The sequence below is a fragment of the Vanellus vanellus genome (assembly GCF_965231255.1).
Source record: "Vanellus vanellus genome assembly, chromosome: 5".
Lineage (NCBI taxonomy): Eukaryota > Metazoa > Chordata > Aves > Charadriiformes > Charadriidae > Vanellus > Vanellus vanellus.
Window position 1 is genome coordinate 42081186 of NC_138910.1, and position 21095 is coordinate 42102280.

Sequence of the window (21095 nt, forward strand, 5' to 3'; positions counted from 1 at the left end):
GAAGAGGACCTGTGCACCGAGAAGCGACAAGGAGTTGTAGACGACTGAGGTATTTTTCCTCCCTTGCTGGTCCTCCCAGCTAGCAGGGTTGAGGGAGGGGACAGCAGGAGGTGGAAACGCGGATCTCCTCACAGCGCTTGTAACTAGAGGCATCTCAACTTTTGCAGCTATTGGTAGCGACGCCTTGTGCAGCAGGTTCCTCTCGTGCCTATTGCATACACTACTAGGCTAGCGGTCTCCCACTGGGGCTACGCTACAGCAGTTCTTGCTCCCCTCTGCTTGGGAGAACCTTGGGGCCAGCATCCACCTTCCCGTGCCCTCCGGTGGGGCACAGCTTGCTGACCCCCTCTTCTGTTCCAGCCCGCCCACTCGCTTCTCTGCCTGAAAACACGGAGTAGCACTACTCGTGCTAATCCCTCGGCAGAGGAGCCCGGTCCCAGAGGGAAGGAAACCCTCTGTCCATCTTGCGTCAGCAAGGTACAGTCCTCAGGGTATCGCAACAGAGATGCACTGCGGGGCCTTCTGGCTATCGTCCACTCTTTCCCCGCTGGCTCTCTTCGGATACACCACGCTGGCCATCTTGAAGAACTCATCCGCAGCATCCAGAGCTATGAGCCGATCCTGCCAAAGCAACGGGGTTTTACAGTTACTACAGGCTGCTTTGGGCAGCTCCCTGGTCAGAGTCCTCCCTCCATGCCTGTTCTCAGGTTAAGCATTAGGTCTAATCCTTTCCCACATCATTAACAGGCTGCGAGAGCAACCAGTTGCACAGGCTTAAAGGAACTTCAGAGGCCAAATTTATGGTGCTACAGCACTGACATTTCCAAAGAAGCTGACCAGCCAAGATACAAGTGCAACATTTGACGGGGATGCCCCAGATGCCACCACGTATTTGAGCATCCTCTGGTGCATTTCACCTATCCACTCCCCTTCATTTGAGCTCACTTGCAGAGATGGGGGCCATGGAGAGGAAGGCACGCTCGGAGCTACTCACCACCACAAAGAGGTAGCGCTCAGAAAGCTCCCAGCTGGTCGGGAAGATGTTTGTCTCTTCGGAGAGCTTTAACAGGATGTCCCGGGCTTTGCCCATGTTCTGAGAGTCGCTGATGATGCTGAGTTTTGTCACCGACAAGAGGGAGTCTGCTTCCTTCTGGAAACCTGGGAAAGAGATGTGTTACAGAAACAAGTTGAACACGCAGACAGGGTTATCCCTGAGTCCTCCAGGCTCTTGCAAGGTTCCTTATTTGCCCTCCACCTTGGGCTGCTGCATTCCCTACTTGCTAAAACAGACTAGCATTTCCTTGAGGCACGCTCCATGTCTGCACTTGGGGCAGGTATGAGCTTGCTGGTGGGAAAAAAAAACATACACCCATTCAGAGCAAGTTTGTTGCTAGTTTTCCAGAGAAGGCATATGAACATCCGCACCCAGGGTGTTGCTTCAGCTCTTGCTCATTCCTGAGGCTGCCAGAGCTTTTGGGGCTCATGGGACTTCCTGAGCACCCCAGCAACCTACACCTATATGTTGTTGGGAGGTAACTGTGGTAAAAAAACTGTGGCAGTAATGGATGCATAGGTAGTTGTTCCTGTAGCAGTCAGCACCTCTTATAGGAAGAGGATCCAGGAAAGGAACAGGGCAGGAGAATGAATGCAGGGATCTTTAAATGTAATTGCTGCCATTAACTCTTTTTTCAGCTCCAGGGTGCTGCGTCTTACCTGAAAACACAGGGGAAAGAGTAGTGGTCTTATCATTAAAGCAGAGGTTTAGATAACAAAATATAGCAGGTTTCACATCTGGTTGCACATCTAGCTTTGCTAAGGCTAAATGATCCCTGGCCTTCAGCTTCCCCACCCTTTGCAAAACAGCTCCAGAGCCATTGTGGACATGAGGGAGATGTGGGAGACCCTTTGTGAACGTGCAGTAACAGATGTAAGGAGCTCAAGTGATCCCTCCCGTGTTTGGTCTGTATAGGCTGCACAAGCACCTGGGTGAAGATGAACGCTGATATCTATTTATGAATTTAAAACGTTCCTCCCATCCAGATGCCAGAATGGCGGGTAGGGCAGGAGCAGCTGAGATACCCATCTCTTTTGCTCCCAGTGATAATATCCTTGAACAGCCCAAGTGCGCTCGACTCGCACATCCTCCTCTCATTAGCTGCCAACCACCTCCAGAACATGATGCAAGTCACCAAGCTGATGTGCCAGCACGGCACACCTCCTTGGCTTGAGTGTCACATGCTGTGTTCAGGGCAATTGGGAAAACCAAGTCACACCTGCCACTGCCTTGTCCAGAGGAGCAGCAGCCAAGCACACAGGACCAGTGGGTGCAGTTCACGGTTCGTAGGCTAGGAAATAGCAGGAGTGGGAGGGTCACTGTTGAGCAACTTCATTTCATAAAAGAATATTTCAAATTCACGTGGGAGCAGACAAAGTGGGTGGTTTAGCTCTGATCAGCTGTCACGGGCTAAGGAGGGAAAAGAGATGTACCTGTGTTTCAAATCTGAAAGGAATATTCATTTCTCCCGATTTACCGTCCTTAGAAAAAAAAAACAGGGTGAATTCCCAGGCATGCCTGCTAAGTTTCCACAAGAAAGCTTGACAAGGATCATCGTGCATGCTATGGGCTTGAAAGGCTCTCCCACCGGTCATAGTTCATGGGCTTTTTGATGTGGCTGCAGACACAGTGGCTCTGTCTCCTCCCAGCAGTGCCTGAGCTCTCAGGAGTCTCCTGCGGGCTCTCAGCTGCCATGTGGGCTACCTGACAGCATTGCTCAGCAATCTTGTTTTGTTTTCCTCCCTTTCTCCTCTACCAGCCTGATTTTGTGGAGCCGTTCCCATTTTCAACCGTCATGGGACTTCTCATTTGGTACCACACAAATGGCATCCTTTTGTCCTCTAGCTTACCTAAATCCTCCAAAATGTGTTTCCACCTGCTTCTCACTTCTTTCCGTGTCTGCCGTAAGGTATAAATATCATAGTTGAGCTTTTGCCATTCCTGCAAAGCAAAGGGATAATACTCAGTCAGTTGCATGTAGGGAGGTCTCTGCTGCTTTTCTAGGAATTTCAGCTTTTAGAAATGGAGCCAAAGTTGAACTGTTGATGTTGGCACTGAGGGATCGGTGTGAAGGTCGATGGCCAGGCTGCTGTTGCCCCTGGAAGAAATTACACTGACCAGGGTGAAATATTTTAACGTGATGTTTGATACAGCATCTCTGTATCTTCTCTGCATGTACAAAACAGGCTCAAGTTACCTTGAAACTGGATTACAGAATTTATCTTAGGCATTGGGGATGACCGATGTGGTCTCCTCGGTCAGCCAGGGAGAATATAATTCCAGCTCTGTGCTGGAAATTATAACGCTGTCCTAGGCTGGAGAACAACATGAACTTCCAAACGTAGTTCATTTGAGAGACTTCAGTCTCTTTGGTTCAAAGCCCTTTACTCGAAACCTTGACACCCCTGCTAGTATCAAAACCTGAGGTTGTGTGAATACCTTATACTTTAACAGCTTGAGAAAGCATGACCACATATTAATAATTACCTTCTATAAACTATTGCAACACCTTATTTTCATATCCTTGCAGTTAAACTGGCACGGCACATTTTCTTACAGTGGGTGATAGCCCAAGGGAAACTAAAAGTTTGAAAAAAAAGTTACTGCTCTCAGTTTGGTCACACATACAGTGGCTTCTCCAAACTGCTCAGCCCTCTGCTTGGCATTTAACTGGAGTAGGCAGGTTTTCAAAAGTACTGGAAAACAAGAAAAATAGACTTTTTTTAAAGGCTGGAGTACCCTTTTGTAAATAGCAGAGAAGAGGGATGCACGTGAATGATTGAGGGCTGAGCTGGAGCCATTTAATGTAATAACTATTTTTTGTGATGCCAGTGCAGTAGTTAATGCCTCACTTAACAATACAGTTTAAATCCTTGCACTTTACCTCAAGCTTTATATCTGCATAATGGGACACTGTCTAAAGGGGAAGGTTTTGAGGTTATTTATTAAAGTCATACCAGCACAATTAAACACATCCATACAAGTATGCATTCCTGTGGAAATGCACGTATTCTGCAAAAAAAACCAACAGGAGTATGTTTCCTAGCTGAGTTTAATCGATGCACACACTGAAAGGGATGCATTTACAGAGGCATCCACACAGTAGGTCAGAACATCACTCAGATAATTTCTCTGCACTAACAACCTTAATTAATCTAATTTCTCCGCAACAGATTACATAGATGGACCCTTGTAGAATAAACAGGTGTTAATCTGTGCCATCTCCCTGGGATTTTCCTACGTGATGTGCTGGGTTCAAAGGGGTTAAACAATATTCATGAAAGTAGGCTGTGCTTTAGAAATCCCACTGGTTTTCTGATACCTGGTGCCTTAAAGAGTTGACTTAATGTGATAAAGAGTTGGAGATTTCTTAGTGTTTTTTTTTCCTGAGCCTGGCCAACATGCCACCGCTGCAGAGAATTAAATGGCAAGCCTGTTTTTTTGTTGTTCAGCGATATCTGCAGGAAACCCTTGGAGATTACGCTTTGGAAGAAGCAGCCGGCAGGGTTAAGACACTGGTCGATTCAGGTCAGGAGAGCAGGGGAAACACAGCTCCGTCTGCAGCCGCTCGCGCTGAACCGCTCATCCTCCCGGAGAGCAAAATCCTCTTCGTTTTTAGCTTTGTGTTGCTGCTCGCAACAAGCTAGCTTTGCCGGTTAGAGCCCCCTTTCTCTCTTGCCTGCAGTTTTACAGTTGGCACAGGAGGGCACCTGGCTGCCAGCGTGAGGCATCAAATCGCCTCTTCAGCCCTTCCCTAGAAAAAGGAGGCAGGGACAAAACTACTCTCCCTCGTGACAACGGCTTGTAGCTAGGAACTGAGTTCGTTTCAGTGGCCAGTCCGGCCCAAACCATGACACAGTGAATAAGAAAAGAAGCATATTATCGTTTGATAGCTTTGTGGGAAGTTTATTGCAACCTTGAGAGTTTTAAACAAAGAGAATAAAGGCTGCATGATGCCTTGGTCCCTGCTGGCAGGGATCCCTCGGAAACATCTCAGCCTGCTCGTGACCCCATGGTATAAGCAGAAAGGAGAGCAAATCAGTCTGGGCATGCTGGTGGGGAAATAAACTGCGTGTCTCTGCCCTCCTGTGGAGATAAACAAGTGCTTTAATGCACACGATCGATCAACACAGCCACTGTGATTCCAGGCGTGCTTCAAACTCCTGAATTAGCAAGCCAGGGGGGGTGGGAAAGATGCTCCTCTCCCCAAAATGTGGCTTGCTGGCACCTGGCAGCAGCTTCCAGGGCTGCGTGGATTTACCCCCTGTGGTAGCGAGCCAGACTCCTTGCTAAGCTAAGTGGCGAGCAGTGCTTAGCACGCAGGGAAGCTGCTCCTGATTTTCTCTGGATTAACAGCAGCGTGTTTTCCCTTGTCTATTTTTGTTTTAAGGGAATCTAGGTTATGGCTTTCTTGTATGTCATAGTTAATGAGTTGCATTATGGAAGCGAATACAGTACATATTTAGTCCCAGAGGACATCTAACAGTGCCCTGTTGTTGAAGAATTCAGAGGTGTGCAAAGGAGCAGCTTTGGTACAGAAAATTATGCTTAACAGTGGTGCCTGGGGGGGACCTCTTGTTTTAGTGATATTTCTTTTGCCTGAGCGTGGAGCTGGATGTATTCTCCAGAGAAAGCTGGGAGGAGGATGCTGCACGTGGTGCCAGTCATTGAAAAGAAACTAGAGACTAGACATTATCAGGGTGAGGATGAGCAGTTCCGGGCAGAGCTCTTGAAGGGACTCATGCCCTGTTCTCCATCAGCCTCAGAAAACACCGAGTTTTCCCCAGTGATTCCTTGGTAGCAGAGATATCCTAAATGCTGTGGGCAGGGGGTTGTCCTCTGTGTTGCTTTAATGAGGAAAATAAAATTAAGAGCATCCTTCCATCCCAGAAATTAATCTAAAAAGCATCTCCCTTTAACTACACAGCAGAGGAAGAGCAAAGCTAGTCCTGCCTGTGCCTCTGCACTGCATAGGAATGGGCAACATCAGAGGCTTTGGGGAGGGTGTTCCCCATGTGCATCCCATGAGTCACGAAGATGTGACCCGTGGAGGGAGCAGGGCAGCATCACGAGGCTCAGCACCCGCTGCCGGGCAGCCCCAGGGCAGGCAGCCGGGACTCCACACCAAACCCCGCTCTCCCTCAGCTCTTGCTGCTGCTCTGATAGGGACCACTGCGGCATACCTGGGCACCAGCCAGCCACAGGACGGGGCACGCCGGTCCTTGGGCAGCCCTGGGCAGAGTGAGGCCGGAGCAGGCTGCCCTCTGCGCTGCACCCTGGGCTGGCTCCCCGCTGGACCCCCTTCCTGCGAGATGTCCGAGCCCGTATGCTGGCCTGGGACAAGCAGCTCGCTCCCAAAACTTAGCTTCTTTTTACATCTTCTGCGCACCTCCGTTCCCTGTTCTCTCTTGCAAAGTTAAGATGTAACTGCTGGAGTGGTGAGGAGCCTTCTTGCACACAGTACTGAGAAAGTACTGCAGGATTCTGCTGTTCACCAAACCCCTTGGTGTTTCCACAGGTCTGGGACATCCCAGTGATGCATTCAAAATCAATCCTTTAAGAAAAAATACCCTTTTGCCAAAATCTGAATTAATCACAGGAAGCCAAAGCAGGTTGCAGTTCCCGGCCCTTTTTTATGCAATCAGTTTTGCCCTTTTAAACCTATGCAGCAGGGCACAACATATACCAGGGGGCGCTTGAGAAAACCCTTTATGCATGAGTCAAGAATATCCTGTGAGCAGCAGGGAAACCCTTCTGCCTCTCTCCTCTGAGCACTCAGCTCTTCAAATATTTACCTGGAAAACCTTCCTGGACTCTCTACTGTGCTATGCTAAATCTGCAAATGCCAAATGGAAGTGAGGAAATGCTGGGCATGAAATATAAGCCAGGCTGGCACATAACCGAGAGCTCTGGGAAAAAATACGCCAAAAGAACAGGCAAGCGCTGTCCAACTTTTCATCCCTGCTCATATGGAAATTTCCTAATTAGTAGGTGGCTTCCCTCATCTTGCCAAAGCAATCATCTACCAAAACCTTCTCCTTTATTCCCTTGAAAGCAATTGGTGTCACCGTTCTGTTCAAGAGTTATTTTGGAAATGAGGTCAAAACAGAGTTATCGGGGAAAAACTGCAAAATACCAGTGCAGGCAGGTACCACGCCACATCCAGGGATGCTCCCACTCTGGCTCAGCGACTGGGCGCACTGGGATTAGTGGAGCAAATACAAACTCTAGATCCACGCACACACGTGGAACCATCAACTAACAATTGGATTCAGTTTTAAGAGAAGCATGCGGGAGTTCAGAAATAATTTTCCATATGTATTAAGTGGGACAGTTCTGGGCTCCCCGACCACAATCCCCAACCCTGGGCAAATCCCATCACCTCTCTGTGCCCCAGCAACAGTGTGTCACAATACTGACCTTCTCTGTAACATGTTTAAAAAAGAATAATCCTGTAAGAGAGCAGGAGGAAGCAGAAAAATAGGCCTTGTCAGCTCGTTAATGGGCTTGCCAGGAGGATCGTGCCAAGTACAGCTCTGCTAGCCAGGCCCTCAGCAGAGATGCAGGCTGAGGAATTGCCTTTGCTAGTGGGGTTTATGATCCCACCTTCCCCAAGGGAATAAGAAACACTGCATTTACAACAAGCCATAAGAACAGTGTTTTTTCCTCGATCCCAATGCAAAAACCCACCTTTAGTTTCTGTTCACAGAGCCATGGCACAGCTGCCCTCAACCTGGCTCCTTCTCTGAAGCCAGTATTGGTGCAACAGCTCAGGCTCTCTGCCCACGGCTGGGTAACTCCATGCACCCCATCAGAAGACACTGAGGCACCAAGGCCACCACAAACTGGTCCTCGTGGAGAGGGGCATCTGCCACAGCATCTACATAAGCCAAATAAGCCCAGCTCTTGCTGTTAACATTGGAGGCACTGTGGTCCGCCTTCCCCTTTTCTCCGCATTAGCAGGGTACGTGCAGGAACAGTGACTTGGCCTCTATCTATGGAGCGTCTTAAATAACATCCTGTTTTCCTAGAGGTCCTCACTTCACCTCCAGATTTGGGGTTTTACTTTACACTACAACAGGTTCGATGATGCTTCAGGACAGGTGCAGGGAAAAAAAAAACATTTTTTCCGTATTTGAAAAGTTGACCACAGCCTTCAAAAGCTTTGCCGACAGCTTTGATCTCCAAAGGCTGCATCAGCTTTACCAGCCCCCTTCAGCCTGCCCTTCAGCTACGGCTTTTCTGGTTTTCTCTGAGCACACCCTCCCCTTTCACTTCCAAAAGTGCATCCAAGCACACCACGCTCATCGGCCCCAAGCAGAGAGAAACGCGGAGCTGCAAGTTGCTCAGTCCTCACAGTTTTAGGAGGCTCCAGCAAATCTTGCCTTATCTACCTATTGCACAGTGGGTTTTGCAACTGCTGGGTGCTCCAGCGAGCTCCACCACGGCCAATGGCCCCCTGAGCCGTCACTCCCAGCACACAGCACCGAGCAGGACGAGCAAGTGGGAACAAAACAGGGCACACCCGGGATGTCACGGTGCTTGCTTTGAAGAGCTTGCTGCCCTGGTTCAGCGAGGAGCAGGGTGGAGCAGCCCTGCCATCCTTACACAAGCTAAGGTCACACCAAGTTTGGGCTGATGCTGCCAAATTTCCCAGAGCACGGCAATTGGGAGGGGGCAGGGAGAAGAAATGGCTCTGCAGGGATTGGGTGTGGGTCCAGCCCCATGGTGGGAGCAAGGGACTTGACCCCGAGGGAGGACACCAACACTGTGAACTGCCGGCAGCTTCACCATGAATGAACTAACATGCAGAAAATTGACTGAGCTACAGGGTGCGTTTGGTGTTGGAGTGTCTGGCCCTTCGCATACAGTTTGGTTTATTTATACACAGCGATCCATGGCACAGAGGTGACCAGGCCAGAAGAGAGTCATCATGGACAATGCCCACTGACCTCCAGCACTGTCCTGATGTCACCACTGCATCCTGGCCCAGCACTTCTCCTGTCCTAGCTCACAGCACCTTGTCACTATGTGAACAACCATTTAAAAAAAAAAAAAAAACAAAGAAAATACCTAGGAAAGCAGAAGTATGTTAGGCAGATGAAAAATGCGACACTGAATTGAGGACGAGGTGCCATACCAATAAAGCACACGTGATGCAGAGCGACCTGCTCTTGGGTCCTTCCAAAGTCCTGTGCTAGGAAATCAAGAAGATAAAGGTGGGAATGGCAAAGCATACAGCACGCCAAAATTTCTTTGCTAAATGAAGGAGCAGAGATACAGGGAGTAGTTCTCCTTCTGTCCAATTTTAACCAAGAGAAAAAAAGGACCTATGGTCTCATAACGCTTGTCTACTGCATAAGCAAGAAACCGTTCCTCTGTTCCCTGTGCGACAGTATCCGCGTAGTCTCCCCGGGGACTTTGGCAGCAGAGCAGTTCCCAAAGCAGATTATGGCTTTTGCAGCCCAGTGCTTTTTTGCAATTGAACTTTTTTTTCTCTCTCAGGGCTGAAGCCTCATTAGGAGGGGAGGGCAATGCAATCTGGCCTGGTTTTAAATCACTCACTGGAGTAAGAAGAGATTTCGGCACCCAGGGCCGAATGCAGGAATGTTGGCTTTGCCAGCCAAGTCCTTCTCTGTCCTGCCACCCAGAAGGAGCTGCAGCTGGAGACCGCAGCAGCTGGCCAGGCTTATATGCCTCAGTTTCCCTAGCTGTAAAAGAGAGGCAGCAGGGAGGCTGGAAATCAATAGCTGCAAAGGGCACTCTGCCATAATTCAAATCAAGCGTATCATGCGTTGGCTTTCTGCAAAGTCAGCCCAATGTTGTACTCCTCAGGCTTTTTCATTAATTGCACTGCGTTGAAAAAAAAAAAAACAACAGGGTATGTGATCTTGCATTCATTGTGGAGAGGAAGCCCCATGCCCCATACTTTCCTTTTTCACTGGCAGGCATGGCAATGGCACAGACCCACTAAATACCCTACAGGCATGCTGAAGGCAGAGAAAAAGCACTGGATTTAGGACAAGCGGGAACACTGGGTTTAGGAGAAGCAGGCGCAGGAGCGCTCTCTTGCTCACCCATCACTGATGCTCTCCTCTGCACCCTGAGCAAGGCTGACGCACAATGCTCCCTTGCCCAAGGAGCCACCTTTTGGCATCCCGTCCACTTATGATACTGTTTGATAAATAATAATAGCTTTTAGAAGGCCTGCCTCATAATGAGCCCTAAATCAAGTTAAAAGGCCACTTGACTGGGCGCAGGCTAAAATGATGAGCTTCCACTGAAGAAAGGGCTCGTTACAAGCTCGTTATGCTGTGAAGTACACCCAGCTCTGAAGAGCCCAGGACAGGTACAGCCCCCTAAATGGAGTTGTCCTCATTTCCTTCAGCCAATCTGGGCTGGATGAAGCTCCCTGTCTTCTCTAAGACAAGCAATCGCAAGATAGAGAAAGCAGTGGTGGGGAGGGAAGAGGATATCTGCAGTTACAGCTGCAACAGCTGTAAAGGTTACATGCAGCCATGAAAATGTTGTTACAAACCCATCCATTGCAAACACCCTGATTAATTCAATCCCCACCAAAAAAAAAAAACCAATTAAATGGGGATTCTGTCCAACAAGGATACATTAGGATTGCATTATCTCATTTTAAATTCTAAAAATTGTAATTTTGATCTCAGCTGTACCTTTGGAGTTTAAGGCTTCTCGTGAAAGCTGAGCTAGCTTGTGGTTTAAGGGGATTATCACAGGAGGAAGAGTTATAGTCTTGCAGTCTCTTGGATGAAATGGGATCATGTTGAAATTAAATGTGAAGCCTCCACGCTTTCCTGTAAACATTTTGAAGTCTTAAAAGCAATCAGAGAGGGGGAAATGTGTCACTATTTGCTACAGCCTGCTCCTAATCAGGCCACTGAAATCTCCTTTGCGCAGAAGTGCTTTAGCGAAAGAAATCAGGGCTGTGAAACAGCCTTTACATAAGAGCAATGATTTTTCCCTTCTGTGCTAAGAGCTGTGCCAGTTCTCCGCTTCTTGGTAATTGCCGTACAGCCCATTAGAGGAGTATTTAACTTGACGTGTCACTGGAGCGGCAGCTCGGCAGCTCAGCTTCAGGTGCTGCCATTGCCAGGCAAAAGCCACTGCAGGCAGGGCTAATGCCAGTCTGATCACAGAAAGGCAAAATCGGGGATAAAAAAAGCAGCCTGTCAAGTCAGGAAATTGCGCTGGGGGTCCCAGTGCTACACGTTTGCAGGTGGTGGTGGTAGAGGTGCTTGTAGGGCATCATGCACCCCAGTTCAGGGCGGCTCTCCTGGCTCAGCCGCCAGAGACATCCTTGAGCTTCCCAGGGATGAGATGGCTACAGATGCAGCCACACCAGATATAGGATAAAATCTGGAGGGTGATGGAGCAGATGGGAGGACCCGATGAGCCACGCTGGGAGACTTGGGGGTCCTTCTAGCAGCTTAACGGGTGCTTAAATAAAGGCACTCCCTAAGCAGCTGACAAAAGTACCAAACCTTGGTCCACAGTGTAACTGAGTGTGAGGAATGGCACTGCCTCACCTCTGAGTCCTTGTCCAGCTGGTTCCTGACCACGATCATGTTGTACAGCACCCGGTCATCATCCGCCTCTGTGTGGGTCACGTCATGCGGGGTGCTCCACAGGTTCTGCTCCTCGTCTCGTGCCAGTGTGGCTCCAAAGGAGGCGTAGGGGTTGTTGTTACTGCAGAGAGGGGAGAGGTGAGGCAGCGTTAGCTACTGCAGCATCATGCTGTCTCCTTTTACCTTCCCAGGGTAAAGTGCCCATTGCTGTGGCATCCCCTTTCGCAGCCCAATGTCCTGCCTGGGAAAGGGAAGGAAGAGGAGGAGTGAGGAATGGGAAGACAGACAGTTTTTTACGTTAGCACACATCCTGACCACGCAAGCCACAGTTCAAACCAGACAGTGCTTCCATGAAAGACATCAGATGCACAAATTTGCTTAAGACATCAGATATTATGTGAGCAGCTAAGATGGAGGAACTGTGAGCACTCATCTGCGAGGATGAAAGGTGGCATCTCCCAATCGCTCCTACAGCCCCCTGCCTTGATGCCCATTGTGCCTTCCCACCCCAAACACCGTGCAAGCACCCCCAACCTCTCCAAGCTTAACGTGGGAACAGTTCTAATTAACTAAGACTCAAAAATCCCAGTGGCTCCAGAGTGTATTTTCTCTCTGCCCGGCTAACCCTGCAGCTGTGCCAAGATCCCAGAGGCACGATCTGTCCCCAGGGAGACTTCACGTGCAGAGGGGTATGCCCTGAGCAGCAAGCAAGGGGACAGCTGCGTGCAAAGCCTCTCCCTTGCCTCTTGGCCAAAGAAGCAGCTTCTGCCCATCTTCTCCTCAAAGGCAGTGCCGTTGGGCATGGTTTTATTTTGGACAAAACACACACCACCTCTGCTGAGGGAGCTGGGACTGGTTAGCCTGGGGAAGAGATGGCTCGAAGGGATCTTATCTATGTGTACATGTACCTGATGGGAGGGAGTGAAGGAGACAGAGCCAGACCCTTCTCAGTGGTGCCCCATGACAGAACACACATTGAAATACAGGAAATTCTCTTTAATCATAAGAATAAAACATTCTACTGTGAGGGTGGGTGAACACTGGCACAGGTTGCCCAGAGAGGTTGTAGAGTCTCCATTCTTGGAGACACTCAAAACCCATCAGGACACGGTCCTGGGCAACCTGCTCCAGCTGACCCTGCTCGAGCAAGGGTTGGACTGGATGCTCTCCAGAGGTCCCACCTCCGCAACCATGTTTCTGTGTGACCTCTGTTTTCTCCCCAGCAGCCAAACCCTACCGAGTCAAGGAGGCAATCCCCATAGGGGAAAACCCACCCTAGCAGCTCCTGCCTGGGAGATACATCACTCCACTGAGCAGCACGAGAACCTGTGTGCCAAGATGCAGAGAGGACTTGTAGCCCCATCTTTATTTTGGGGATGGAAATGTTCTTAGCCTGCCTGTGAACTCTGGGCTTTATTTGTTTATCGGTCAGCAAAGCAGAGCATCATCTTCTGGGAAGGTTGTCCCCACTGAGATTTTCTCTGCACTGGCAGCAGTTCTGTGTTTTATGGCTTCATGTGGCTACTAGGATGTGCATTTTTTTATAGGGTTATTTAATTCTCTCAGGGCAACTTTTAGCAGAGGATTTCCATAATGTTTCTAATCAAGATGTCCAGACACTTGAGCAGAACAACACAAATGGAGAAATATTTTCAGCCTTACCCAATAGTCTCATCAGCCATCCTGTGGCAATCCCTGCTGACTTCTTGTTAGAACAACCCACTGTTTATTCTATTTACCACTCAAACTCCATTCCTTTCACAAGGAACCCATCCAGCGAAACCTCAGATAACACTGCAGGAGTTCTAGTCATGATGCCAAGCCATAAAAAAGATGCTAAAGGAGCTCCAGCACATAGATAAAATAGAAAAAAAAAATCATTCACATCAGCATTCCTGCAGGAAGGTTAATTAGACTTTCAACAAACCAAAAACCTGAGCAACAGGTAATAAGGGAAAAGATAATCTCTTATAATCTCTCATTAAAGACCAGCAAACAAACGTAACTTGGAGGGTGTGGATGGCATAACTCAGCCATTCCTACACCAGAGCCAGTATGGGTTCACTCAAACCATTTTTCAAATGTGGAGCAGGCAGGACCCCAGCCTGAAAGAGATCACTCAGGAGCCAGCCGTGCTATCAGCATGAGTTCAATCCCATCCTGCCTTCAACAGGCTTCTTCCCACTCAGTGACTTACTGGTACCCTTAACATCTGACTTGATTTACTTTAAAAAGCCGTATTTGGCAATAATACTAACACGCCTTAGCTTTTACGAGCCACTCCCTCACAGCTTGCAAGGCAATTCCCAACGCATTTCTATTTCTAAACCGCAGCACGGAGCATCCAGCAGCCCGTAAGGGATGCAGGCAGTGCCCAGGAGTCAGCAAATCCATACGAGCGTGGAGACCCCTGCCAACAGTGAGCACCCCCAGATCATGCTGGACTTCCAAGCAACATTTAAAAAGAAATGGGAGGGAAAAAAAGGAGCACATGAACAGCAGCCTGCTTTGCAGGTTACAGGAGTCTCCATGGGACCAGAGGGGACTTGGATCATTTCACACTCTGGGCTTTATCCAGAAAATGCTGAGCACTAATGCTTCGTCAACAAATTTCTGCTCTGGGGGGCTTTCAGTCCTCATTAAACTCCTTTTGGGATTCAGAACCCAAATTCTTGGTTTATTTGCATCCTGAGGACACCATCCGAGCCAGATCCCACCTTCCTGCATCGGGAGACTGCCAGGCAGCCTGGATGCTTTGCTGCAGCAGCCTGGCTCCCTGACTTTGGCTGAAGTTTCTTTTCCCAGCCCTGCACTAGCACTGTGCCTACATCTGTGCTCCATCCCCACCTCCACGCACAGCGCTGGCTGCTCTCACTGGCCTCGTCACAGGTTACAGGCAGCCTTGTATATGCTCAGGTAACATATGCACCTAGTTATACACATATTACCTCCTTCTCACCGCTTCATTCTTTGACACGCCAAATTTTTGAGGCCACAACCACTCTGCTTGGGGAAAGTAAGGTGAAAAGTCATAATGTCAACATTTCGGTAGCAATACCAGCTCCCCAAAACTAAAATCCAGCTAAAAGATCTGAAATCGCAAGCAAGTTATTCATTTTAAACAACACTGTGATAAAAATAAAAATACAGCAAGCTTGCTCTTGCAAGAGCCCTGCTTCGGAATAAAACCCCAAAGCCTCCCAAAGAGGGACAAGCCAGCGATTAGGCTGTTAGCTTAATTACGCTGGCACTCTTGTGCAAGAACAGGTGCCTTTCGAATGCCCGGCATTTATACAGGCTTTCCTACTTATAGGCAGCATTAATTGGATCGCCAGCAGAAGGCATGTTACTAAAGAAAGGTGCCCGGCGAGGGACAGCCACCCCAGCCGGCAAGGCAGCAGGAAGGAGCCTCTCCGCACGTGTGCTCGACTCTCATTAGGTTAATGCCAATTTCCTGAGCTGGAGGCCCCATGCTCAGGATTATCTGGGCTATTATTTAGGTAACTGCTTCAACAGCGCGAAATCAGGACATTTCAAGCTACGTTGCCAGCTCTGCTATTACCTGATCTCTATGTAGGCCACACCAGGAGCATCCCATCCCGCTTCCTGAAATGCCTCTGTCCCACCGATGTCAGCGGGAGGGCACACTCCCAGGGCTGGGGCACCCACCGCGGGCTCTGGCGGTTGCCAGGACCCCGGCTGGCAGCTGGGGAAGGAGGGAGCGGTGCCCTACACCCAGCACACAGATGTTTTGCAACATGCAAAACCTGCTTACGTGCTCACACAGCTCACAGCTCTCCTCCACGACTCAGGGCTTCACCTTTTTGTATGAAAATCCCCCTCCCCAACCTCACAGCTCCATGCGCAACACACACGCGACTGACAGGAGAGAAAAGCCTGTTCTCAAGAAATCAGCACGCATGCTGCTTTCACATAAAACTGGCTCCAGCAATACCGCAGTATCTCCTTTGCAGCATCCCCAGCCTGGGAACAGAGCTCTACGCAGCACAGAGCTGCCCAACGGCGGGACCTGACCCCCTGCATAGTGATGTGGGTACCTCCTTTTTTGCTCAGCCTCCTCTATTGAAATCTCACCGTGGAAAGACAAAAACTGAACGGTTCCCATGGGGAGGGGTGCACGGGAAACACCGAAAAGACGCCTTTCTCGGTTCACTTGCTAAAACTTAACCATAAAAAAACCCCCATGACACGCAGCAGTCCGGCGTGCATCGCGCCACAAAGTGTCAGAAAGAAGCCGGCCCCTATGGCAAGCCAAGCCGGGTGGAAAGGGAATCCAAAGCAGCCTGGTACCGCCGGGAGACAGTCCCTTTGGAGTTCCCCGTCCGGCTCTCGCAGGGGACGGCCAACTCCTCCCGGAGAGCAACGGCTGTAAAACCACTGGAAACTGTTTGGGGGGAAATCGGGGCACGGCTTGACGCGCTGGGGCAGCCAACCTCTGGGAAAGGGCTCTGGGGTCCGGACGGTGCGGGCGTGGAGGTGAAGAAGGGCTCACGCGTGGCTGTGGACCAAGCGACCCATCTCCGGTGGGAGCATCCCTCCTCCTGCGCAATGGAGGGGGGCTCAGCGCCATCCCTCCGAGGGGGCTGGGGGATAGGGAAGGGGACGGGGGACGGAGGGAGGTCTCACCTGATCAAGGGCTCCTTCTCGGGCGCCGCCGCCTCCCCTCCGCAGCAGCCGCAGCAGCCGCCCAGCGAGCGCAGCCAGGCCCCCAGCCCCATCGGCGCCGCCGGAGAGCCGCGCTGGGCGGGCCGGGCTGAGCCCTCCCCCGGCCCCGCAGCGCCGCCGCCGAAGGAGCGAGGCAGTGCCGGGCTCCCCGCCCGCCCCGCCGCCCTCCCCCGCCGGCGGCGCCCGCTCCCGCCGCGGCTCGGGGCGGGTTGACTCAGCGCCGGACCCCCGGCGCCCTCCTGCGCCCTCCTTGCGCCCTCCTGCTCTCTGATGCATCCCCACGCACCCTCCTGCAACCACCTGCACCCTCCGGCATCCTGCTGCACCCTCCTGCATCTTCACACACCCTCCTGCATCCTCCTGCGCCCTTCTGCACCCTGCTGCACCCCCCTGCATCTTCGCATGCTCCTGCATCCTACTGCACCCCCCTGCACCCTCCTATGCCCTCCTGCATCCTACTGCACCCTCTTGCACCCCCCTGCATCCCTCTACACCATCCTGCCCCCTCCCACATCCTCCTGCACCCTCCTTTGCTGCCTGTTTCAGCCGGGGCACAAGGGCTGGAAGCTGCAAATGCAACGCGATGCATTGGGGCCCTCGTACCCCAGCTGAAATGGGCCACCAGTGGCCTTCATAGCATGGTCAGAAATCAAGAAATCCCCCCCTTTCCCATCCTCCGTAGTGGTGCACTACACCTCCAGGCTTGTTCCCACTTGGTGTTCAGGACACAGGGCTGTGATCCTGGGAACAGCAATGGGAAATGCACTGGGGGTGATGGACTTGGCCGTCTGCTGGTGCAGGGGGTTTTGGAGGAAGGAGAGAAGAATCTAAAAGATCACTTCCTTCCCCTTTATTTCTCCCTTTCTTCCAATGAATATTCCTATCACGTGCCTAGCTCAGGCCCCAAGGAAGAAGAAAAAAGCTTAAGCACTGAATTAAGATGGTCCTGGATCTCGTTTAATCACCACAGATTTGATTGCATTTCAGAACAGACTATCAAGCATCAGCTAGTCCCCAAAGCAATTGCTTTAAGTGTGGTTGGCCACAGGCACCCCAAAGAACAATTTCATTCTAGTACAACAGCTTCCTGACACCACTGAATTTTTTGCTTATCCCAGCACATATAATAATAAAATCTACTATATCCTCATGCCCAGCACATGAACACAAGGAAAGGTGAAATAAAACCAATTTGCACTCACATTTCTCTCCCTCTTTTTAATTCCAGGCCTTGTTAATTCATCACCAGTGAATTTATGGCCCCTTGGATGCCCAAGAGCCCTGGAAAGTGAAGCTCTGTGCTAGACAGGGCACAACCATTTTGTAACAGTGCTGCAAAATGCCCTAAAGGAACATACTCTGCTCAGGGACCTCATGGCATCCAAATCCAGCACTAGTGAGGTTTTCCTGACTGTATTTCACATAGGGGGATCAAGTGTGGAGGCTCACAGACCCGTGTCAGGCTGCAGAAGGAGCCAGGGGCAGAAGGGGGAATTCAGCCAGAGCACATTTAGGAAGAGTCCACTAAGCTGCATGGACACCGCAACCATCACACACAAACCCAGGCAGCATCATCAGTGGTGGCTTCCCCCGTGGACTCACCTCCCCTCTCCAATTCTGTATCCACCAGAGGAGACAGGAGGTGGGAAACATCTGGGCACCTGAAATGCAGGGGTTGAAGCTGAAGGTAGAGGTATGTGGTCCTTCTCAGCTGTTGCAGAAGGACTGTCTAAGGTGTTTAACCTCAGTCTTCACAGCTGATGCTCTCTGAAAAGCACTGGAGCCCAAGAGGCCTCCATCTGTCTCTGAGATCTTGTTTGCTCCCAAGTGTCTAAAAATAAACATTGCTGGTAAGGAGAAGAGAAAGCCCGCTGCCAAAATATGAGCGGGCTGCTTCTCCAACCCAGGTCCAGCCCTCTCTCCAAGTTGCTGCATTGGGTGCTGCAGACAGTGACAAATTTTAGCAGCAAAAGCCGACAGCGACGCAAACCTGATGGGACTGCTGGGATCCCCTCGGGAACCGGCTGTGCCCGCAAACACCAAAATTACCAGCTGGTACTTTCACATAGGCCACTTTGGGAACCCACTCAGCCAAGAGTGCTGCAGAGCTATATTGCAGTGCCACCAAGGTGAGTTGAGACATTTGAGTCTTTTTAAGGCCATCAAGTAAGAAGAGATCAATGGCTCTACAGTTACAAATGAATTGGAGGCAATGATAAGCTGTTGGTGTCGCTCTCGTCAGCAAATAAAGATGTAAGATGAGCCAGGAAGCATGGAGGAGCCTCCGGTCCCTGTGTGGGAAACGGGAGATCTCAGCATGCTCCGCCACGAATTCTCACTTGAGTTCTTAATTTAATTTCATTCATCAGGCCCACAATCAGTCTTCCCATATGCCTTAATTAAAAACTGAAATTATAGGAGACGGACTTGTTTCTTATTGTTTCCAGAAGATCCCAGTGCTGGGGCTTTGCTTCCAGACAGAGCTTCCAGCTCTGCCACACGCTGTGTATCAGTCATTCATACGGAAGGATGATTTACAGCAGGATGAGCTAAGGGGGGAGGCAGCATTTCAAAGTCAAGGGCGCTCTGCCTCTGCAGGCTTCCTCCTCTGACCTTGAGCTTGCCCTTGCCCGCCTTTATTTCTCCTCCAACCTTTTGTGTGCTTAAGCACAAGAATAACCAGAGGATGTGCTGGCTGCTATTAAAAGGATCCGGCAATTGGCCGTGACGCTTACTTGCATGAGCGCGGATACCTGCTCCCCAAAATAGTCGCTACTGCAGAAATTCCCTTCTCTTTCCCCTCTCCCTCATGGCTCATCCACTGGGTTTCTCTTTCATCTTCGCTCTCCTTTCACACAAGCATTGATTTTTTCTGGACTGCAGATGCCAGGGAGTGAGCAGGGACAGCCCTGCTCCCAGCTGAGACCTCAAGGCACAGCTATAACACACACAGCCATGCCATCAGCTGAGATATCCTTGATTTGCAGCTAACTCCCTTCCCTACAAGATTTTAGCCCCGCTGCTTTTAAGCCAAGAGAATTATGTTCTTCATTAATTTAAAGTCTGAGCCCTCTAGGTTTAAAAAGAGCCTTGTAGAAATACCAAGTGTTTTCCAATCCCTTTATTCCTCGTTGTGATAATAAAACTTGTTCCTTTTCTATCAGAGAACAAATAAACAAGGAAAATTCTCCCAAGAGCCAAAGCTTTACTGGGGTCTTAAAAGCAAATAATTTTCTTCACAAGGTAAGAGAAATATCGCCGGCTTCTTCACAGTGTTGTAAATAACTCGGACGATAGAGCCAGAAGCAATGCTCTGGGGAGCAGCATGCCCTCAGCGTTTTGCCCATTCCCCCTCTGGCACTGGGATCCCATTACATTTTCATATCACCGCTACCTTCTTGGTGGGGAGGGATTCTGGGGTGGCAACATTGGCACCGTGTTTATTTGTTCCTCATGAGCAAAAGCCTGCTGGTTACAGACTCTTTTCACTCCTCGGTGTAGTTATCACCTAAACATATGTCCCCCAAGCTCCAAGGCTGCTGGGTAGGAAGGAGAACCGTGTCAGCCCCATCCTGGATCAGTATCCTGGTGATGGGGAGGTTGGTCCCAGCCCCCCCCAGCCCTCCCATGGTGGCTGCTCACCATTTCTGCCCACCTTCTGGGTATCACCCCTCCAGCATGATCCAGCAAAGAGCTGCCATGTCAGTCGAAGCTGTAATCAAGTCTAAGGCAATTAAATTTGTAAATGAAATGCAGGACCATGACGAGGCAATTTGCCTCCTCTTCCTTTAGCTCCATGCTACACGCAATCCATTTGCAGGGTTCAGTGCCACCAGGCCAGCACTGCATAGGATAGGGCTGGGCATCTTCCACAGATCGTGCTGAGGAGTCAGAGTGATGTAAGGTGAAATATGTCCCTGGACATCCCCTGGGATCCCATTGGGGTGGACACAGTGCAATTCTTGATACATGCACTGGGTCCAGATTTCTTTTCCCAGGATAATGTCTTGGAGCTCATTACAAGCAGTAACAATGGTGCCAGCATGGGCGTTGTGACCCTGCTTACAATCATAGAGTGATTTGGGTTGGAAGGGACCTTAAAGATCATCTAGTTCCAACCCCCCTGCCATTGTCAGGGACACAACCTACTAGACCAGGTTGCTCAAAGCCCCATCCAGTCTGGCCTTGAACACCTCCAGGGATGGGGCATGCACAGCTTCTCCAGGCAACCTGTGCCAGGGTCTCACTACCCTCAATGTAAAAAATGTCTTCCTTATGCCCAATCTAAACCTACCCTCTTTCAGTTTAAAACTGTTGCCCCTTGTGCTGTCATTACAGGGCCTGAGAAAAAGTCTCAGTCTTTCTTACAATCCCTCTTTGTATATTGAAAGGCAGTAATAAGGTCTCCCCGTAGCCTTCTTTCTCCAGGCTAAATAACCCCAAATCTCTCAGCCTCTCTTCATAGGAGAGGTGCTCCAGCCCTCTGACCATCCTCGTGTCCCTCCTCTGGACCTGCTCCAACAGGTCCATGTCTGGACCATGTCCATGTCCATGTCCATGTCCATGTCCATGTCCATGTCCATCTTCGAGGCCTAGTGGGGTGAGATGCCACCCGACTGTGCCTGCCTCAGCCCTGAGCCTCCCAGGGCAGCTCTGTAACTTGTCCCAGTTGCTCTTGGGGAATTGCCTGGTGTTCAAAATCTCTAAAAACAAGGCTGCTTATTTCATGCCACAGCGCTGCTTTGCCCAGATCTGAAGGT

The 21095-nt window shown here is 50.2% G+C and overlaps 1 protein-coding gene across 1 annotated transcript; it reads right to left on the reverse strand.

Annotated features, from left to right (window-relative positions):
- Positions 1-486: 486 nt before the first annotated feature.
- Positions 487-16388, reverse strand: MREG (melanoregulin; the record flags this gene model as incomplete). Its single annotated transcript, XM_082483400.1, has 5 exons — positions 487-621; positions 995-1158; positions 2905-2995; positions 11611-11770; positions 16297-16388. The coding sequence occupies 5 exons, from the start codon at positions 16386-16388 to the stop codon at positions 487-489; spliced, it is 642 nt and encodes a 213-aa protein (XP_082339526.1).
- Positions 16389-21095: the final 4707 nt, after the last annotated feature.